The 22,640-nt window shown below is 35.8% G+C and overlaps 1 protein-coding gene across 1 annotated transcript in view; it reads right to left on the bottom strand.

Moving 5' to 3' along the window:
• The window catches only part of magi3b (membrane associated guanylate kinase, WW and PDZ domain containing 3b), a 170,968-nt gene extending 148,931 nt beyond the window's left edge, over positions 1–22,037 (bottom strand). The window contains exon 1 of the mRNA XM_073851243.1: positions 21,731–22,037. Within this exon, the coding sequence (XP_073707344.1) occupies positions 21,731–22,037 (307 nt within the window). The remainder of the gene's footprint in view (positions 1–21,730) is intronic.
• Positions 22,038–22,640: the final 603 nt, after the last annotated feature.

Below are 22,640 nucleotides of genomic sequence, written 5' to 3' on the forward strand. Positions count from 1 at the left end.
ACCTCTCTCTGGTTCAAAACAGAAAAACTCCCATCTCATTTTCTCCCTCAACTTCAAAAAAGAAGATAAAACAAAAAAGGTAAAACATCGATGTAGTAAAATGAGATGGTCATTTTTCGACATACCCTAAATGTCTTGAACCAGAAAAAAACAGAGTTCAGCAGAGCAAGACAAGACCAGCTTTTGAGGTTAAAAAGTATATAAACTTTTTAAATTACTTTGTCAATTTTTGTTCTGGAAGTGAACTTCTTCTTTACAGTTTTTCTCGATTGCTAAGAAACATTTCTTGAAAGCTGCTTTCTTCTTTTCTCTAAACTGTGAACACAAAACCCAATTTTCAAGCTACATTCACAAAACCTCAGACTCTTCTTGCAAAACCAAACTTTCACCTCAAAACAGTTCAATCTGTGCTCAAAACTGAACTATGTTGTCAAATCGTGCCCCGAGTCAATCAAAATTAAAAACACTACTGAACAGTCACTAAACACTACGTAGAAAAATAGAAAACACAATGCTCAGGACATGAAGCTGGAGAAATAAATGTTTATTGTTCACTGTAGGCTAAATGCATGTTGCAAAACAAAGAAAACCTGTGCATTTAGCACTTGTACAAAAAGACAAAACAGAAATCTTGTGCATTTACACGTAGCACTAAAAACAAACAGAAATCTTATGCATTTGCCACTTGTGTACAGTAAGCCCACTCAGTTTAATGGCATTGTTCTCACGGACCATATCAAAAATTAGGGTCTCTTGGTGTGGGGAGAACATACCTGTCCTCCCACCCCCATGTGGCAGTCTTTCAATTCTACAAAAAGAGAACATGGAATTACAAAAAATACATGGAATACTAGGCCTACAAACAGTTAGACCAACCCTCCATTACAATACTACGGTACATTGGTACAGTGATGTACTGAAACATATTGACTTACAGTATACTGTGGTACAGTATATACAGCTGGTAAGTCCCGCCCATCCGTAAAACCCCACTGGACCTCTAGATTGAAAAATCGTCAATGCAAGTGAATGTGAGAAAATAATTATTTTGGTATGAGCATGAGGGAGGCTGTATACCCCTCAATAATTATTTTCTCACATTCACTTGCATTGACGGTTTTTCAATCTAGAGATCCAGTGGGGTTTTACGGATGGGCGGGACTTACCAGCTCTATAGTATGTCATACAGTAATTGCTGTCAACATTTACATACTGTATTATGATGTCAATAAATGGTAATTACCTGTTCTCTTCTCTAAATCTTTGGATTATGGTGGACACTACTAGTGAATCTACTGATGTTTGGTTGTACCCTTTGTCCAGCCTCCCTCATGCTCATACCATGGACAAGAACATGGTCAATCACAGTAGCTCTGATTTCATCAGATATTGTTCTTTGTCTTCGCTGACCACCTCGACCTCCTCTCACACAATTTCTATCCATTGTAGGGCCTCACAAACCAGTGCTCTCTGAACTGGCTTACTGTATATGTTCCCTCACATCATTAGCCACAAGTGTGATCAGTTTTGAGTTGTTGTGTTTAAAGGAACACTCCACTTTTTTTGGAAATAGGCTCATTCTCCAACTCCCCCCGAGTTAGAGTTTTTCTCAATTGCTAAAACACTAAAACCCATTGGCTGAACAAAGTTCTCAGTTGCCTGACCTCATTTAGCTAATTGCGCAGTCTGTTGTCAATACCTTAAACCATTTCACATGTTAAAACACAATTTTCAGATCACACTTAGACTTTTCAGCAAAACTCTAAACACATTCTAATTCTCAAAACACATTATGCACTCTAATACACATATCATCCATACTGGTAAACACAAGTGGCAACAATCAAATACAAATAGAGAACTAATGTCATTGGTTAAACACAAGCACTCAAAATTGATGTTAACTTTTTCAAATGATGTGACACAACCAATATAAGCCAGTTCAGGTTGTAACAGATTGTTGAAGATGGTAAGGAGAAAGTCTGAGAATGGATAGAAGAAACAATGTGAGAGGACGAGGATGAGTGCTTATGCGAGGTGGGTGACGAGGAGGAAGAGGAGGAGAAAAGCAAGAAAGAGGAGGATGAGGAAGAGGGCAAGAAAGAGGAAGCGGAGAAGGAAGAGGAAGAGGGCAAGAAAGATTGTATTTCTACACAGATATTATTTGACTTGGAATCCTTGGAATATTTGAGCAGCAGGGTCAAGAGCTACTTGAGAATCCCATTCCCACCTATGTGATAGTGTGGGACAATGTCAGTTTCCACCGAGCTGCTCAGGTAAGGGAATGGTTTAACATCAATGGGCAGTTTATGAACGTGTACTCCCTCCATACTCTCCTTTCCTGAATCTGATTGAGGAGTTTTTCTCCTTTTGAAGATGGAAAGTATATGATAGACAACCCTACACCAGAGTAAATCTGCTGCAAGCCATGGATTTAACCTGTGGTGATATAGGTGAGGAATCATGTCAGGGCTGGATACAGCACACAAGAGTCTTCTTCTCCCGTTGACTCAGGAAGGACAATATTGCTTGTGATGTCGACAAAGTGCTCTGGCCTGACTCAGCCCAAAGACAAGAGGAAGCACATTGATCACATGTTTACTCCTTTGATTTTTGTCCCTTTTAGTACTATACTGTAGTACAGTGCATTGTAGGCTGTATACTGTACAATGAACAAATTGTATGGGCCTGAACTTTGAGATTAAAAATTTACTTCTCCCTGAGAACTATATGTTTTGAACAATGTGTTTTCTGTTTTTTGTTTTATGGTTAACTGACTGCTTGATAGTGTATATCATTTTGCTCACTTTGTTTATGATTTGAGAGCAGTGCTTGATTTTGAACACAGGTAAAACTGTTTTGAGGCAAAAAGTTCCATTTTGCAAGAGGAGTAAGAGGTTTTGTAAATGGTGCTTGAAGATGAGGTTTTGTGTTTAATGGTTTCAGAAAATGGAGCAAGGTTTCAGAAATTGTGTTTTAGCAATTGAGAAAAACTGTAATAAGTTGATTTTTACCGTTTTGAAATCCATTCAGCCGTTCTCCTGTTCTGGCGATATCACTTTTAGCATAGCTTAGCATAGATCATTGAATCCTATTAGACCAATAGCATCGCGTTCAAAAATGACCAACGAGTTTCCATATTTGTTGTATTTAAAACTTGACTCTTCTGTAGTTATATCAGACCGGTGGAAATGCAAAGCTGCGAGTTTCTAGGCTGATAAGATTAGGAACTACACTCCCATTCCGGCGTAATAGTCAAGGAAGTTTGCTGCCGTAACATGGCCGAAGCAGGCGGAGTATTATCAGAAATGAGTTCCCAGCTAGTTTAGCATTTGCACATGTGCTGCGTGGTATTACTGTGCCTGCCTCAGCCTTATTACGGCATCAAACTTCCTTGACTATTACGCCGGAATGGAAGTGTAGTTCCTAATCTTATCAGCCTAGAAACTCGCAGCTTTGCATTTCCACCGGTCTTAGTACACGATATAACTGCAGAAGAGTCAAGTATTAAATAGGACAAATATCGAAACTCGTTGGTCATTTTTGAACGTGATGCTATTGGTCTAATAGGATTCAATGATCTATGCTAAGCTATGCTAAAAGTGATATCGCCAGAACAGGAGAACGGCTGAATGGATTTCAAAACGGTAAAACTCAACTTTTAACTCGGGGGGAGTTGGAGAATGAGCCTATTTCCAAAAAAAGTGGAGTTTTCCTTTAAGTGGTGACACCTGTGCTTTAATTGTGTTTGACTTTTGTCACCTGTGCTCACCATTATGCAGCACGGGTGCATCACAATGAAAATCTGTTGTGTCTAAACAGGTGAAAAGTGCTTATGGTTTTGCCAAAAGAGTGATTGATTCAATCAGTGGGTTCAGGCAACTGAGCATTTGGTTCAGACAATAGGGTTTAGTGTTTTAGCAATTGAGAAAAACTGTAATACAGTAAAGTATGTGATCTAGCAACAAATACTTGTATCAGTGCTCATGCCTCATTCAGGTCAGACTGGTTTTACGTAAATGACAAAGTGTAGACATTCTTGAGGACTGTTTGAAACAAACAAACTCTTTGCTAAGAGAGTGTGAAATTTTCTGCGATCCAAGTCTTGTCTGATTTCCAAGAATCAACTCTTTGGTAGGTTACCCTAATGACATATTACACTTGGAAAACCTGCATAATTAGGTTGACTTTGTGTTAATCTGATTGCAGTTGAATAGCTTACATTTCTTTACATAAGACTGCATTCAAAAAGAGCACAATGGAAAGAAACATCACAACAATGTGGAGTAGTTTCAACTCGACACGCCTTCTTAAATGGAACACTAATGGCGGGAAGCTCAAAAAAGCCTGAGACGCAATGCAACTAGCATCACTCAATAGACAAAGTAATATTAGTACAGAAAGCTGCATAGTATTAGCAGGTACAGTACGTAACATTAGTAGCCAAAAAAGTGCTGACGCATCTAAGGAGCATCCATTAATGGTTTATGGATGAAGTAACCTTGTCTTCCACAAGCTAAATTAAATATTAAGATCCATATAAAACAACAATGTGATGCATCATTTATCACAACATAAGGGCAATTTCTGCTGAGCTCTGTAATTGTTTGGAACGACATTAAGATGGTTTGATTGAACGTGTACTGATGTTGTGGACCTCTTCCGCAGTCAGCCGTGTCTGAGAGGAAACAGGGTCTCTGAAAACACACACACACACACACACACACACACACACACACACACAGTCTCCTACACAATCCCTGTTTGCCCTCAGAGAACAAGTCCAGATACTCAACAGCACATGATGCAACATCCAACAACATCATTTTAGGAGGAAAAGGAAAAACTGTTTCTGGCTAAGCCACATACTAATCAACATGAACAGTATTTTTCTTACTTTCTAATAGTGAATACATTATATATCCATTTACCAATCCAAAAGTAAAATATAAAAATGCATAAAGCCCACTTCCAAGTCAATATGCCTCAAGTACACTTTCAATGTAAGTGCATGATTGTTTTCGCACATTTCATCGCCCACCTGGTAAAAACCATATTTCCAATTGCTGCCTCAGGAAAAATTTATGATATCATCATTGTTATTATTAATTCAGTAGCGCAAACAATGTGACATGAGTTACACACTAAAATAAAACATCACAGGGTAAGTACAAAAAAAAAAAACAGTACTAAATAAATAGTAAATCAATTGTTTAATAATTTGCATTAACAAATGCAACTATTACAGAAGGTTCAAATGCTCAATGATGCTTCAGAAGGAAACACAATGCATTACAGTTTTTTTACAGACGCTAGGACACATTTCTCAATACTTAGGTCACTTTTGCCAAACTCTTCACACAATTCTCCTAACCGACTTTCAGCTTGGCAAAGCAGTTCATTTCACATTCAAAATGCACTACAACTACCAAAACACTTTATTCAGGTCTCAAATAAACTCATTCTTCCAGAACACTAGCAAAGGTTGACAGCCGACAAACACCCACAAAACAATGACCTAAAAAACACTAACAACATGTAGCATTACACAGTGTTTTCTTGTGTAAAACAAGGACACATCTCTGTTTATAATTGCAATATATATTGTTTATAACTGCAATATATGTTACTGGAATGAATCAGACATGATGCAGAATTCGTCAATATTTTATGTCGTTTATTTATTTTTATTTGGGTCCATGTTTACATCACAATGCAAACCTATTCAGCAGTTGTCTCCTTTTGTAATGAAATTGAAAGAGTAACACCTGTGTAGATGTTCATCTACAATGAGAATCAGCTGTGGCTGGTTAAACTGCATTTTTATATTTGAAATGTGTTTCAATAAAACATTGCTGTTGAATTTTGCGGTCTTATTCAGTTTTGCATTATGTTATTGTTTTGAACATAAGTTTAACAGTTTTGAAAACAGTATGTAAGCACGTGCAAAATGTCCCGTACGTACAAAGATTTTTGGCAGTTGTTGTGTATGAGTGAGAAAAGAATTCATGAAATTTGAGAGATGTAGTCATTGAATGCATTTTGTGCCAAAACAATGATAATTGATCCTCAGTTTAGCCCACATAGACTTCTGTTGTGCTCACTGTGTGAAGAGTGAGCTAAGTATTGAGAAATGTGTCCTAGCGTCTGTAAAAAAAACTGTAAGAGCCAGGGTGTATGTGTACATGTGTACATTTTTCTTATTTTGTCTAAATATCATATTTTTTTCCCATTTAGTACTGCCTTTTAGAAGCTACAGAAGATACCTACATGTTTCCCAGAAGACAAAATAAGGTCAATTTACTCTGATCTTTAATGCATCGCGTTTCTTTCTGGAGCATAAGTGAGAGTTTTAACCTTCTGTAATAGTTGCATGTGAGTCCCTCAGTTGTCCTCAGAGTGAAAAGATGGATCTCAAAATCATTGTCAGTCATTGTTCGTAAGGGTTCAAAAATACACAAAAATGCTGAAAAAACAAAGAATTTGTGGGACCTGAAGGATTTTTCTGGAGAACAATGGGCAGTTTATCTGTTCAGGACAAGCAAGGGAAAGAACAACTATCACTACAAAAAGAAACACAGCCATGGATCTTTCGAACAGGGTCATTTTTATAAAATGTAGACTATACTGTATGTAAATGTCTTATGTGAAATATTTTATTCGGGTCAGTACTAAATAAAAAATAAAATGCATTTTCTATGATCCCTCTTATTATGGTAAAATAATTAACACTTTGCAGATTCTGCAAGGTGTGTGTAAACTTTTGGCTTCAACTGTATATACTACCATCTGTTCACAGCATAAATGTTAAGAAGTCAAATGCATAGCTATATATCAATCTGTAGCTGTAATTAATTGTTCAGCTTTGATGAAAAATAGAAAATCAGTCCATGTAGCTTTTATCCTACCACTTAGTCTATCAATCCAAAATTGGCATGCCATTTTTGACCCATGCATGTCCAACTCTTAATATTTGTGACCTGTGTTGCCCTTCCACGTCAGCCCTGTTATCAGTCTCTGTCATGTTAAGGGACACGGACGTTCTGGATTACTGCATGCAAGCAGAAAGCAATGTCCCCGTGAGGACGTCTGCACGGGGGGGGGGGGTTACGTAATGCTCTGTAATCCCCATATACTCTGTATGTGTATGTGTGAGCTAGACAAAGAGTGAAAGAGAGTGTGCTTGACAGCGAGACAGAGAAAAAGCGTATGTCAGGAGGTCATGAATCTGCCCACACCCGACAATTTGTCTCCTTGTCCTACAGTGCTATCTATGCCACTGGCATCATTTTTATATTAAAAAACGTTCTCTTATCTCTGTGTAACGTGCAGAGATACCAGAGTGCTAAGCCATTTGTAGGTTGACTTCCCTGAAAACAAACAATGTGGCTCCCCAACGCGCAGAAAACATTTTCTTAACATTGCATTTTGGTTACATCATAGTAAAACGGCCTAGAAAACAAACCTACACCCAAGATAAAACAGAAATGCAGACATTAAGTGCTTCTTACTAGAGCTGCACGATTCTTAATAAAATGAGAATCACAATTTTTTTGCACAGAATAAAGATCACGATTCTCTCACGATTCTGGAGAACTTTTTTATTTGAAAGATTTACCCCATTTAAAAGTTTCAAGGTGGACTATCTATTTTTTCCTAAGCAATGGGAGCTACAGAGAGAAACAATCATTAATATTTCAATTTCAGTTGGTGCCACATCAAGTCACACTCACACATTCATTTTGTTGCTGTGGTTTATCTCAGACTCAGCATGTGTGGTCTAACGCCAGCTCGATGGTATCGGAGTATGCACTCGTGTATTTGACAATACACTGTGAGAACACAGAGACTGTATCATCCTCATCTCCATTATGTCATGATTATTTACATACGCACACGTCATCGCAGACTTGCCCGTGCCAGCATGACCAACTGTTCAGACAGCCAACTGTTGTTCAGCTCTTGTAGTGTGCATGAAGCAGGGCTCTGTGGGAAGGAAATGTTACACCAGCGGGACCGACCTGGCATTTTGCCTGTTTTTGTGTTAACCACAACAAGCAACCTCTGATTCGAGGGTTTGATCTTAATCGGATTCTGGTATTTTTGGAGATGATTCTCTGTCTTTTGTATTTGTCCAAGGGCTGAGAATAGAATTCATTTTTGTATATGATAATTTCCAATTTTATATCCTCATTCAAAATGTTCTTTAAATTCCTTATTTAAACAAAATAATAAACATGTGTTGTTTGCATTAAATTAAATTAATATATGATATATTTCCCAAAAATGTATTTACAGACTAAAACCATAATTACAGGCAGCTGTAATTTTTTCGAAAAATGCTAATGGGTAAACAACAGAAATACCATATAAATGCGTTCTACATGAGGTGCAAGTCTATAGTATATACCATGTCCCGCCTTTCCTTTAGGGATTAGAGCAAAAGAAATCCACTAAACACAGTCCACTTTTCCCCTATCGATTAGTCAATCATGCCTCACTTCCCTCATTAGAGCTTCCTTTTACCTCTCAGTCACTCCATTTGCCTTCTCAAGGGTGCGTGTCGCATTTCTTAAATGCATTTTCCAAGCACGCTTGTTTTTTTTTTTTGCACAAGTTTCTTTCTCATAATGGTGTGACTTGTGTCAGATGTGAGGAATGTTCGGGAATGTTAGGAGTGTACTTTTTGCATTTAGTGCTGTTAAAAATTATGGTTAATTGAAATAAAGCTAAAACTAAATACAAACATGACATTGAAAAAATGAAAATAAGAAATTTCACCAAACAAGGGGTCAACCGATTATTGGCCTGGCTGATTATCAGCACTGATATTAAGCATTTTTATGGATATCCATATCAGAAGGTTTTTATCAAGAGCCCTTGTTATGCTTATTTGAAATTAATTTTCATTTTTACACCAGACATATATATTGGTTCAAAATATTGGTTATCGGTCTACTTAATCTGTAATAATCGGTAACAGCATCAGTATTAATTTTCATACATATTTATTCAAAATATTGGTAATCAGTCAGATCTGTAATAACCGGCATTGGCACTAATTTTCATTTTTACACCGGGCATATATATATATATTGTTTCAAAATATCAGTTATCTGTCTACTTAATCTTTAATAATCAGTACTGGAAATCTGCAAATGTGTTTATTTTTACACCAAACATATATATTGGTTCAAAATATTGGTTATCAGTATACTTGATCTGTAATAATCGGCATCAGCATTAATTTTCATTTTTACACCTGACATATATATATTGGTTCAAAATATCGGTTATCGGTCTACTTGATCTGTAATAATCAGTACTAGACTCTGCAAAAATGTTAATTTTTTACATTAAACATATATATTAGTTCAAAATACTGGTTATCAGTATACTTGATCTGTAATAATCGGCATTAATTTTAATTTTTACACCAGACATATCAGTTTAAAATATCGGTTATCGGTCTACCTGATCTGTAATAATCGGTATCTGCATAGATTTTCATTATTACATCAGACATACATACACCGGTTCAAAATATTGGTTATCGGTCTACTTGATCTGTAATCTGTATCTGCAAAAAAAAAAAAAAAAGTTCAAAAAATTACTAAATTTTAAACAAATAAAAACTAAAACAGAATATAAAAATAAAAACTAATTCAAAATATTAATAAATACTGTAATAGTATATAATTAAATATAATTGTGAAAAAAAGAAATTTAGTTCAGTGTCCAAGCTGCTCTTGTTGATATGCACCAATAAATGGTAACTACATTAAAAGGATAGTTCACCCAAAAATAAAAATTCTGTCATTAATTACTCACCTTTGATCATCTTTGGAACGCAAATTAAGATTTTTTTTATATATATATATATATAAAATTTAAGAGCTTTCTGACCCTCCCTGTCTTGGTACTCCAAAATGGCTCTAGGGTGATGTGACGGAGAATAATTGTTGAATAAAGTTGTTATTTTAGTTTTTTCCACAACAAAAAGCATTCTCGCAGCTTCATAAATTTCGGTTGAACCACTGATGTCACATGGACTATTTTGTCAATGTTCTTGGCACCTTTCTGGACCTTGAACGTGTTAAGACCCTTGCTGTCTATGGAGGGTCAGAGAGCTCTCGGATTTCATCACAAATATCTTAATTTGTGTTCTGAAGACAAGCAGGTTTGGAACAACATGAGGGTAAGTAATTAATTATAGAATTTTCATTTTTGGGTAAACTATCCCTTTAATTGTATAGGGAAAAAGGCAACTTAGACGTTAGTGATTCATTCGAGAAAGAATATAGCAGTGAAACGACAGATATAAAACAATATGAAGATACTTACAAATACAACTGCCCAGGCAAAAAATTTGGCACATTCCACCCTTCTGGCTGCCATAATTTATCTCTTTCTTAATTTGCTCTCGAGTGGAAAGTCACATTTGAAAACTTGCTGTTGGTGCAATAACATTTGCCAAAATCTCTCATTACTCCTCTGTACACCAGCTTTCCCTCATTATTATTTACTTCAAGGTTCCAAACACAGAAATGTAAAAAAGAGTCTACTGGTTTATGCATAACAATCCTTAATACACTCAACATCTCCCTCATTCATTGATCTTGCTCTACAGCATATCTGCCACACCCCCTCAACACAAATCTACATAAATAATACCCCCACGTCTCAAACCACACCCAGCATAAATCACTCTTTTCCATGAATCATAAGCCCCTCCTACAAATCTGTTGTCTTACCACTGCCAAATATGAAATCCAGTGATGCCGTCAGCACGTATGGCAACCGACAAACGCATGCAACATTCATCTCCAGTATACGGGCACAATCCATCAGTTTTATCCACACTAATGCTGGTAATTAACGACAGGACAAAAGGCCACCACATGTGCTATTTGGAGGTGATACTGTATAATCCTTTCCACCATAAACACAGCTGGTGATGCGGTTTTATGAGCAAGAGTTTAGTATGCAGTCGTGCAGATCTGCTCACATGCACTAATCTAATACCCTAAAAGGTTGCAGTACAGAATAGAGATAGGTTTCGACATTTTGTATGAATGACTGAGACATTGTACGTATTATAGATTGATACACAAAAACTAACTATAAAAAAACGAATCAATTTATAATGGATGTGATCTAATAATATGTTGAGCATTTACTGTAACACTCATCCATCGCTAAAAGAAACAATGGCAATGATCTTGCAGACAGTCTGCACACTTGCATTGCTCAGTATACAAATACTACGGTAATATTGCGGTACACACCAAAACTTAAGCCGATTGCTGAGATGCATTGGAAACACTGCATGAAATTGAATATTAATATAAATAAAAATAAATAAAAATAAGCTGTAGAAAATAACTGAAATTGGCTGCAACAAAGAGCAGATTATTATTATTATTATTAATATATTGTCACTGATAATACTACTACTAATAATAATAATAATAATAATAATGTTGATGATGATGATGATGATGATGCTAATAATAATAATAATAATATTTTTGTTGTTATTAATAATTAAATATTAGTTATTAATATAGATCTTAATATTAGTTGTTAATAATAGGTTTTTATCTGTTACTATTATTATTATTATTATTATTATATTGTTACTTATATTGTAAAAATATAAATAATAATAGATATTAATAATAATATAAATAATTTATTATTACTGTTATTATTATTGTCATTGTTGTTATTGTTATTATTAATAATTTATTTTTTAGATATTGATATTAGTTTATCTATTATTTTGATTAATAATAGGTATTTATTTATCTATTATGATTATTATTATTATTAATATATTGTCACTGATACTGATACTAATACTACTACTAATAAAAATTGTAATAATAATATTAATAATATTGTTTTTGGTATTAACAATTTAATTTTAGATATTAATATTTGTTAATAGTTGTCTCTATTATTATCATATTATTATCATTATTATTAATAATAGGTTTTTAATCTATTACTATTATTATTGTAATTATCAATATTGTAAATATAAAAATAAAAGTTATTACTAATAATAATATAAATTAAATAATAAGCTGTAGAAAAGCAACTAAAATGGCTGCAACAAAGAGCAAAAGATTATAATATTATTATTTATTATTATTAATTGTTGTTATTATTAATCATTTATTTTTAAATATTGATATTAGTTGTATCTATTATTATTATTATTATTATTATTTATTAGTATTAATAATAGAAATTTATCTATTATTATTATTATTATTACTACTACATTGCTGATACTACTACTACTACTACTACTACTACTAATAATAATAATAATAATAATAATAAACAATAATAATAACAATAATAAATATTATTAATATTGTTGTTGTTATTGTTAATAATGTCTTATTTTTTTAGACATTAACATTAGCTGTATCTATTATTATTATTTATTTGTATTAAAAATATGTATTTATCTATTATTATTATTAATAATAATAATAATATTATATTGTTACTGATACTACTACTACTACTAATAATAATAATAATAATAATAATAATAATAATAAAAATAATAATAATTATTATTATTATTATTATTATTATAACAAGCATCCAGCTCAAACAACTTTATTGCACACAAACTATTGTTTTTTTGCGGTGGCTCACAAAGTATGAGCAATCAGCAAGCTCAAATAACTAGGAAGATTTGTCAACTTTCATTATAGATAAGTAAAATCATTTTCAGCTTGTATTATCAGGAATATTTCACAGATGGGCGAGCAACTCCCATGGTGCTCTGGTATCTGACTGCAGCTCGGGTGAATTTCCGTGCAAAGGACGACTTCATCAGCGATGAATACATTGGGTTTTCAATCAGGCCTTTGACAAGCTACTGTACTTGACAGTTCATTTGGTCGACGTGCACCTGCCAGCAAGATGGGATTAGCATCTTCAAAGGACAGAAACAGGAAGTTACGAATATAGAGGGTGAATAGAAAGAGAAGCGAAGCGACCAAAAAAGAGAGAAGCGCTAATAAAGAAGAGTGGATATGCGGGCTTCAGACATTGAATTCTTGAGTCCTAATTGTCAGGTTTTTTGCTTTGCCGCAGGCGTGCATACTCCCATGTTGACGAACTCTCAATGCTCTTAGTTACACCAATACTGTTGATTGCAGAAGGCTGCTGGTGGTTAAATTAAGCTAATTAGCGCATTTGTGACGTGCAGATTTTTTCCCATCGCCTGAACACAATACCACAAGGTCCTTCCCTTCCATCACATACTGAGGCTGCAATGATAATTAGAGGTTGCAGAGACATTCAGCACAAGGGGGACAAACAATGTCTCTCTCTATTCCACAGCGGTTTAAGATGTTTATATAGGTACATGCGCTTGTCCTTCATTAAGTGAATAAGCTGGAACGGTGCCTATACATTGTTCATTTGCATGAAATATAGCGGCAGCAGACAGCGTAATATGATGTGCGATGGTTAACACCTTTAAAGTAAGTGCTGACTCACAGTTTTGATATGCAACAAGGATCGTTTATCAAAATAAATTAGCGTGCTGGGGAATATTTAATAAAACCTTTAACTAAAGCTTCAATAAGCTCATTAAAGTCAAAATGACACTATGCCCTGGCGTGCGATCCATTTAAAACAGTCAAACGCTGTTATTGCTCTAATTCTGAGTCACAGAGCTGCAAGGCCTCCATAATTTTAACATGCCTTTTAGGCCCTCAGGAGGTGATATTCCATGCAAGGAATGACTTAATTTGGCCCAGATGAAAGGTTGAATTAACCTTTCATATGTTCTAATCAAAGGTTCGCTGTTTGGACAAAGCAATGCAGTTTCTCATTATATGAACGGTGGAATTGAAGCCTCTGGCTTATTTCCATTTCAAAGAGCTAAAACTGTTGCTGTGATCGCAATACTTCACTCCTAGAGAGATGAAACTATAACACAATTCAGGAGCACTGCGTTTCAGAATTGCTGTGAATTCCCACATTGACGCTGACTCTGAAAAACAACAACAATGGCGTGCGGTCCACCTACAGTAGGGGCGAGAGGTTTAAGCACTGCCGATGACAAGTCCTCCTGGAAAGTTCCCATTTCAGGAAATGTGATATGACGCGTTTATTTGAGTGATTTCAGTCAGAACAAAATGGACTCGCTTGACAAATTCACATTTCTCACTCTCTTTAATTTCCCAACAAAGACAAAAAGGATTTTCGCTAATGCAACATAATGAAGAGCAAAAGACGCGGATTAGATCGGCAATCAATGCTTCAGCTGTGCATTTATCGTTCTTGTGCTTTTCAACTGGAAATGTATTTTGGTCAACCATCTGCCTTCATAAATAAACCAGCTAATTGAGTTGCATTTTCTGGCAAGTTTTATTGCTATTTTACAGTGGACAAAATGCATACAAATGCATCACAACTTATGATTAATATTTTACTTCCGCCCACTGATAATTACAAATTTATGGTGGCATTCATGTGCACTTAACTCATTAGTATGTTCATTCCAGCATGATTCGAACGCAGTTTGAATGTTTCATGTTTTGAATTAAATTAACAACCGTTTTCAGTTGTTCAAGCAAATCACTTTCCTTTGAAGTGATGTAAAGTAGACCAAGCCTAAGGTTGATCAATGCATCTAATGTTAATGTTAATTCTAATCTAATGTTATTAACAGTGTGTGTAACAAGCTGTTATAACAGTACAACAATTATGCAAGGCACTGCATCAGGATAAATGTCAAAAATATAAAAGTTTTAGAGAGTATAGACATGACTTTACATCCAAAGTTGTTAAAGGGATGGTTCGGAGTAGAATTGACTTCATTGCTATGCACTCCGAAGCCCATGTAAATACCCCATCCGAAGTTTTTTTTTACCTTAGTCAAACATTTATGGAGATATTAGAGTTTTTCGAATTGCTTGTTACAGGAGTGGATGGTACATGTGATGTATCTCGTAAATTGCACCACTAAACGTGCAAGTAATCTTACCAAACTTGTACAGTAGTGTAAATAGGTTATGTACTCACAAAACGCTGCATCAGAACATTTGTAAGTCCACCATGAGTGTTTTAAAAACACGTTTTACCCGAGAACTACTAGTCTCAAAAACTACAAGTCGACGTCACTTCCCTGGTTTGAAAAAAGTACGTAAAAGTCCTCCTACTACATCTGTCTGCATGTCAACTTGTAGGAGGACTTTTACGTGCTTTTTTCAAACCAGGGAAGTGACGTCGACGTGTCGCCATTTGTAGTTTTTGAGACTAGTAGGGATCGGCTAAAACGTGTTTTTAAAACACTCATGGTGGACTTACAAATGTTCTGATGCAGCGTTTTGTGAGTACATAACCTATTTACACTACTGCACAAGTTTGGTAAGATTACTTGCACATTTAGTGGTGCAATTTACGAGATACGTCTCATGTACCATCCACTCCTGTAACAAGCAATTCGAAAAACTCTGATATCTCCATAAATGTTTGACTAAGGTAAAAAAAACTTTGGATGGGGTATTTACATGGGCTTCGGAGTGCATAGCAATGAAGTCAATTCTACTCCGAACCATCCCTTTAAAATATACATTTTACAGTTTTTTACGATTGTTTACACTCTAGAATAAAAATTTCCACACAATTCGCAAAATTCTACTCCAAGGAGCAAAACACCGCCACAGATTTGCACACCATTACACACAACGTCTGCTTCACTCTTTTTGCAAAACATTACACACAGTGATTTGTAAAACTCTACACACATTTCGACACTTTAGACACAGATAAGGATTGTGAGGTTACTTCCTTGTCATTACAAAGCCCCGGATTGCCAATGACCACACTAATGAACAAATTGGATAAACACATCCACAAGGTGTGGAAGCACACATGTGCTAATTTGAAAACGCAGCACTCAGGTGTGCTATAAAAGGCAGCAGGTGAGTTCACCTGTATTCATCAAAAATTAAGTGGGTGAAATCTTATGGCCTGATCCAGCCAGATGGAGAGATGAGGAATAGTTACAGTATTTGTGTTGCTTTTTTTTCAGAGTCAAACTGTATGTACTTCATGCAGTAATTTTTATTCGTCTACAGATTTTATTTGTTTCATTGATTTCATTGTTGCTTGATTACTGTAACTGATTATGGTAAGAAATACTGTATTTTTTGAAATGAAATAAATACTTGAAATATTCAGTCTGCAGCATCAGTGTTGTGCAGTGCTTGGTAAGTTTATAGTAGGCCTATTTGTGTACATTCTCCCTATATCTCAAACTAATCATGAAGAATGTTGTGGGTTTGTCACTATTTTGTTTTGTCATCGAAATGATCCCTTACATAACAATGTCTGCCCAAAAATCTAGCACATGCAATTTCCTAAAATTAGTTTTTTTTTACAAATGTGTTTTTTATTTATCACAGCAGTGTGAAACTGTCTGCAATAGTGTCTGATCATTGAGGACTGTGTTGGTTAAATGAAAACTAATAGCATTTTCACAAATATGTGTATATGTTTTGACTGAAATGTGTATGTTTTGCAAACAATCTAGGAATTCTGCAAATTGAGTGTGGTGCAAAATTGTGTGTAAACAATTGAAAAAAACTGTAATTTAAGATTAGAGTAGTTAAATGTAAGCCTGGACCACAAAAGCAGTCGTAAGTAGCATGGGTATATTGGCAGCAATAGCCAAAAATACATTGTATAGGTCAAAATTATAGATTTTTCTTTTATGCCAAAAGTAATTAAGTAAAGATTATGTTCCATGAAGATATTTTGTAAATTTCCTACCGCACATACATCAAAACTTAATTTTTGATTAGTAATATGCATTGCTAAGAAATTAATATGGACAAACTTAAAGGTGATTTTTCGCAATATTTAGATTTTTCTGCACCCTCAGATTCCAGATTTTCAAATATTTTTCTATAGTCCTATCCTGACAATGCAAAGCTTATTTATTTAGCTTTCAGATGATGTACAATCTCAATTTTAAAATATTGACCCTTATGACAGATGTCAGATCCAGCATTTCAACTAATGTCATAAATATGTGAAGCTGGTAAATCCAAATTGCTTTATGATATTTGCAGTGACACCAGAAATGGACTGTTTGCATAAAGAAAAATCCACTTATTGGAATTGTGTCAGTACCACATAATCAGAAGCTAATCTGTCTAGAACTAAAAAGATAAGTTTGACAACTTTACAGTGCAAACAACACTCATTTATTTTACTTGTCATTTAATCCCCCCGGAATGTCTAGACTTCCATTAAGCGCTTTACTGTAAATGCAATTTTCTCTCAAAAACTGTATGTGGTAATCAATACGTGCAGTCAATGAAGCTTATCTTGCTTTAACCATTAGGGAAAGCTTGAGGAATGAAGTCATAGATGCATTTTAACATCACTTTTTGATGCACACACAACTGCTGCAAAAAGAGTACTGCAACTTTGTTCAGATGTGGACTGAGAATACTACATCCCACTACAACCACAAATAACCATAGTGATTCTCCACTGACACACAAAAAAAAAAAGGTGGACGAGGTGGAGATGAAGCAGCTGGTGGACGGAGCTCTGCTGTGTTTGTGCCTGTGGCAAAGACTGCGGCATCATTTCCTTTTATCAGCTGATCCTCAGTGTGTACAGGCATTTCACTCACTCCATCTATTATTCACACACTTTGAATTCCATATGAGGACTGGACATGGGAGACACACATGCACATACACACACACAAAGCAGCCTACGTGTGGTCAAAAACCACAACAGTTTTTAGATGAACATGTTCCATGAGCATTTTAAACAAGATTCTTTTTGTGCAGCTGCAAAAATAGCTAGACAAACGCAAAACTAAACACCTGCAGCATCTCAAAAGCACACCTGGATACAAACAAACCCATTTACATAGGGGACCTGAAGACCACTTGTAATAATAATAACTTTGAACACATGACTAATAAATTGGTCAAAAATACTCACAAATAGTCTGAAATGTGTATATTCTTAGCTTCAATCTGTCTAACAAATCATTCGCTCCTTGAAATTATGTGATTCACAAAGAAATTACTCTTATGAGCTATAATTGGTCAAAATACTGACCATAATATTGGTCAAATCTATCTCAAAATCTGTGAGTTACTGGCTTCCAACTCATAATAATTCACTTTATTGCCATATCTATTGGGACACCCCCTAATGATCAGGTTTGACTAATTTAGTCATTTCTATGAGTACAAGTTTTTGTGTTTAAGCATATAATGATATTCTAGGCGATTGTGTGCTTTTAATTTTACAGCAACAGTTTTGACAGGATATAAGGCAAGGTACAAAAAGAAACAATTGATTCAGACAGTATGAAAGAACTTGACTGGTCTGCAGAAAGCAAAATCCTATTCTCAGCTGAAAATCTCTGGTGTGACTTTAAAATACAGACCTTGAGCCAAAAACTCATCACCAAACACCAATGATTTGTATATACACTTTATGGACAAAAGCTTTCTTTAGAACAGAAAAAGTCAAAGGAACTGTGGAAACAAAGATGGAAACAATTCATGAATTTACTAAATGTATTTCTAATTTTCTGTTGCAACCATTTTCGAAGTGTCAAAAATGACTGTACCCATGGTTACAAGTCATTGGTGTTTGACTTTACATGTAGGCTTTGAGCTTTGAGCTTTGGGCTCTAAGTCTGCATTTAAAGTCACTCCAGAGATGTTCAGTTGGGATTAGGACTTTGCTTTCTGCAGAAAAGTCAAGTTCTTCCACACTGACTGAATCAGTCATTTCTTTTTGAACCTTGCCTTATACACAGAGGCATTGTCGTGTTAGAAACGAAAAGGGTCCTGTCAAAGCTGTTGCTATCAAATTAGAACAACACAATCCCCTAAAATATATGCTTAAACATTAGGATTTGTATCAATGGATCAATTCCTACAGTAGCCAAACCAGTTCATTAGAATGGGTCTCCCAATATTTTTGGCAATGTAGTATATGACACACTTATGAGATAATAAATTAGTCAAAAACTCAGTAATCACTTTCAAATTAATGATTTCAAATTCAGAATTGTTTGATTAACATAAGAATGGCACTAAAGAGTTATGAGATAATCTCACAACTCTGATTCACAAACAAATGATTCTTTTAAACCAATGAACTTGTTAAATAATATGAATCAGCCCCAAATCTCCTAAATATTTCTTGAGTTATGAGTTTGAATCAAATCTAATAAACAGATGAATCAGTCAAAAATACTCAAAAATCCATCTTAAACGCATGAGTTATTATAAATAACTCTTATGAGCTAATGAATTGGTCAAAAACTCACCTATTAGTTTCATTAGTTACTGGTCTGAATCAGTTTAATAACTCAATCACTCACCAGAATAGTCGAATTAACATACAAATTAAACAAATGAGTTAAAGAACTGGTAAATTCATTTTCAAACTGAAGTTATCAGTCTGAATCAATCTCACAACTCTGATTCAAGAACAAACGACTCTGACGAAACTGATTAAAAATACGTTCCAAAACTCACAAATAATTCTTGAACTCATGAGTTAGCAGTTTGAATCAGTCTCGCAACTCTTATGAGCTAATAATTTGGTCGAAAACTCACAAAACACATGATTTTAAATTCATGATTTCAAATTCAGAGTTAACATAAGAATGACACTAAAGAGTTACAAGATAATGAATTAATCAATGGCACTCACAGTTATCAGTCTGAATCAATGCCCCAGCTCTGATTTACAAACAAATAATTCTTCTAAACCAATGAACTGTTAAATAACACGAATCAGCCCCAAAACTATTTCAGTCGGAATCAATCTCACATGAACATACGACTCTGACGAACTGCTTAGAAATATGAATCAGTTCCAAAACTCACAAATAATTCTTGAACTCATGAGTTATCAGTTTGAAACAGCCTAGCAACTCTTATGAGCCAATGAATTGATGAAAAAAATTCCACAAATTAGTCTCACTCATTTAAAAACCCTTCCATACACTCATCGTAACCACAAACGATCGCACACACTCATATGCGTCCTAAAGGCCAGGGTCTCAGCTGCCGCTGATGTGCATGCTCGCACAGTCCCAGATACTGCTCATTTATTCAACAATCAACCATCCAGTTAATGTTATCCTTCTGTACCCTCTCCTTCTCTCCATGGCAACAACTCTCACATCTACATGCTAATAACATCCTCCTATCTCCATAACAACTCTGACATATTGTGCCTTTCCCCTCCTCCTGCTAAGAATACACTCATTCGACCCATCAATAATGCTAAGATATTCGGTGTCCATGGTAACAACGTCCTCCCTCCCCATTTTCATCATGCCCTCGTGCACCAGTGAGGTACGCAGGCCTGTCCTAAGTAAAGGTGATCCACTTGCTATGATCAATACACACTCCAGCAGTGAGTGTCCTTAGAAATGACGCTCCTGCTTTTCTAAGATGTGCGTGGAGTGTTTACTACCCACCGACCCTAAGGCAAACGCTGTGCCTCTGACATAAAGGCACTTTAAGCACAGCACAAGTCAGAGCCAGGGCATGTGGTGCAACCACTATGAGGGAAAGAACAAAGAATCTTCTGAATGCTGTTCGGCAAAGTACTTGTCCATGCTCTCAGTGTTCTATGAACTAGAAATTACACAGTCAGTCTTAAAGAGATAGTTCAACCTTGAGGTGCCAGACCATGAGTTATGTTTTCTTCTGTGCAACACAAAAAGAGATTTTTCACTGAATGTTCATGCTGCGGCTGCTGAGCTCCACAAATGAAATGTTCAGGTTCAGTATTCATGTTTTTTTTTTTATGTTAGTTCACCCAAATGGAAAAATTATGTCATTAAGTGTGCAAAAAAGTTCCCAATAGTTAATGTATTACATTTATTATTCCAATAGTTGAAAAAGCATGCTGGTTAATAAAAATACAATGGTTCATTGCATGTTCATGTTAGCTCAGGTCTATTATTAATACTATATTATAGATTTTAATATCATATAATAAATATCGCAATTAATATTAAACAGTTCAGAAGTAATTTTCCATTGTTAGTCATATGTTAACTAATGTAGTCGTATGTTAATCAATTTCAACAAATGGAACCATATTGTAATTAGAAGACTAATTTGCCATGGGTCCCCTCAAGAGTTTCCTTTTTTATAATGGGGTTTTAAAATTTTATGAGTAAAACAGTCTGTGGTCAATTTGAATCGACTATACTTGGACTTTTTGCTCTACAATGCACACACACATACTGAAAAGAAGTTGAAAATCTCATTATAAAAACCCAGAGGAAAACCTCAAGGGAACCCATGGCGAATTAGTCTCCTGGGTTTTGACGTCATGGCTGCAGCACTATATTAGCCCCAGTCCCCATCCACTTTCATTGTACGGAAAGGAGCAGCCTGAACATTCTGCATACATAAAAATGAATCAATAAACAGCCCAAGTAATACATTTTCGTGCTCCACGAAATAAAGAAAATCACATGCCTCTGTAAACAATGATAGTATCTAGGCTACATATGAAGGGAAAGTAAATTATTTTAGGGTGAACTGTCCCTTTAAATCTGAGCCTCGATGATACAGGTGCGCTCAGAGCCAGACAGACAACTCTCCTGGCAACAGCATTGTTTGGCAACATTCACTTTAACGACAACAAAAACAAAGTTATCCCAATTTACCTGGTTTGACGGTCTTAATTCGAATGGGCTCCCGAAAGTGGCGGATCACCGCATGTGTGTCTCGGTTCGTCAGCCCGCTGACAGGTGTCCCGTTCACTTCCAGTAACACATCCCCGTAGTACGGTAGTCTCCCGACGTGACACACCAGCACGTCTAAGTTCATCTGACCGAGGAACGGGAACTCCCCGTGCTCGGCGCCTCCGAGGATCTCCACAACATCACCGAACTCCCCAACGCTTCCCCACGACACGGCGCACTCCTGCACTTTAGTGGACCAGTGTTTCTTCCTCTTGAGCGTTTTAGACATCGTTTATCCTTTAAGTTTTAGTGCAGTTTGACGTGAGCAGGTTTTGAAGCCTATCTTCCCGGTGTGCCGTTCACTTTACCCGGTGTGGGGATGACAGCGCACGGATGTGGAACGCCATCCATAAGCCTCATCTACCATTATTAGTTCAAGAAAACATTTAGATTACCTTAGTTTCACGCCTGTTACAAATGTGCTAGGATACTATTACAGCTACATAATGCAAAAGTAAACAACAATCGACACAAGACTGAGGAAAAACTGTGTTTACCTGGTAAGTTCACTTAGGATTTGCATGCAAAGCATCAAGCGCACTCGACTGACTGACCGAGAAACGTGTCTGTCAGTACAGCGTCATAAAAATGTATGTCTATAAACGGAATTAGCAGCAAAACAGTGTCCCACTGGTATATAGAGATACCGAAGCGGCTTTCTCGGATGTATTTGGTCGTTGTCGGGTTTGTCCAAACGGCCGAAGCTCAGGTTCGTCTTCGAAACGCGATGCCCAGTCAGTGAGTAGATGCGTCTGACGCGTCTTCATTCCTGGCTTGTGGCTGAGCCATCAGCTGTACACACATTATGAGCCCTTGGCAGATAGCCTACTAG

This window comes from Garra rufa, chromosome 12 (genome assembly GCF_049309525.1).
Source record: "Garra rufa chromosome 12, GarRuf1.0, whole genome shotgun sequence".
Classification (NCBI taxonomy): Eukaryota; Metazoa; Chordata; class Actinopteri; order Cypriniformes; family Cyprinidae; genus Garra; species Garra rufa.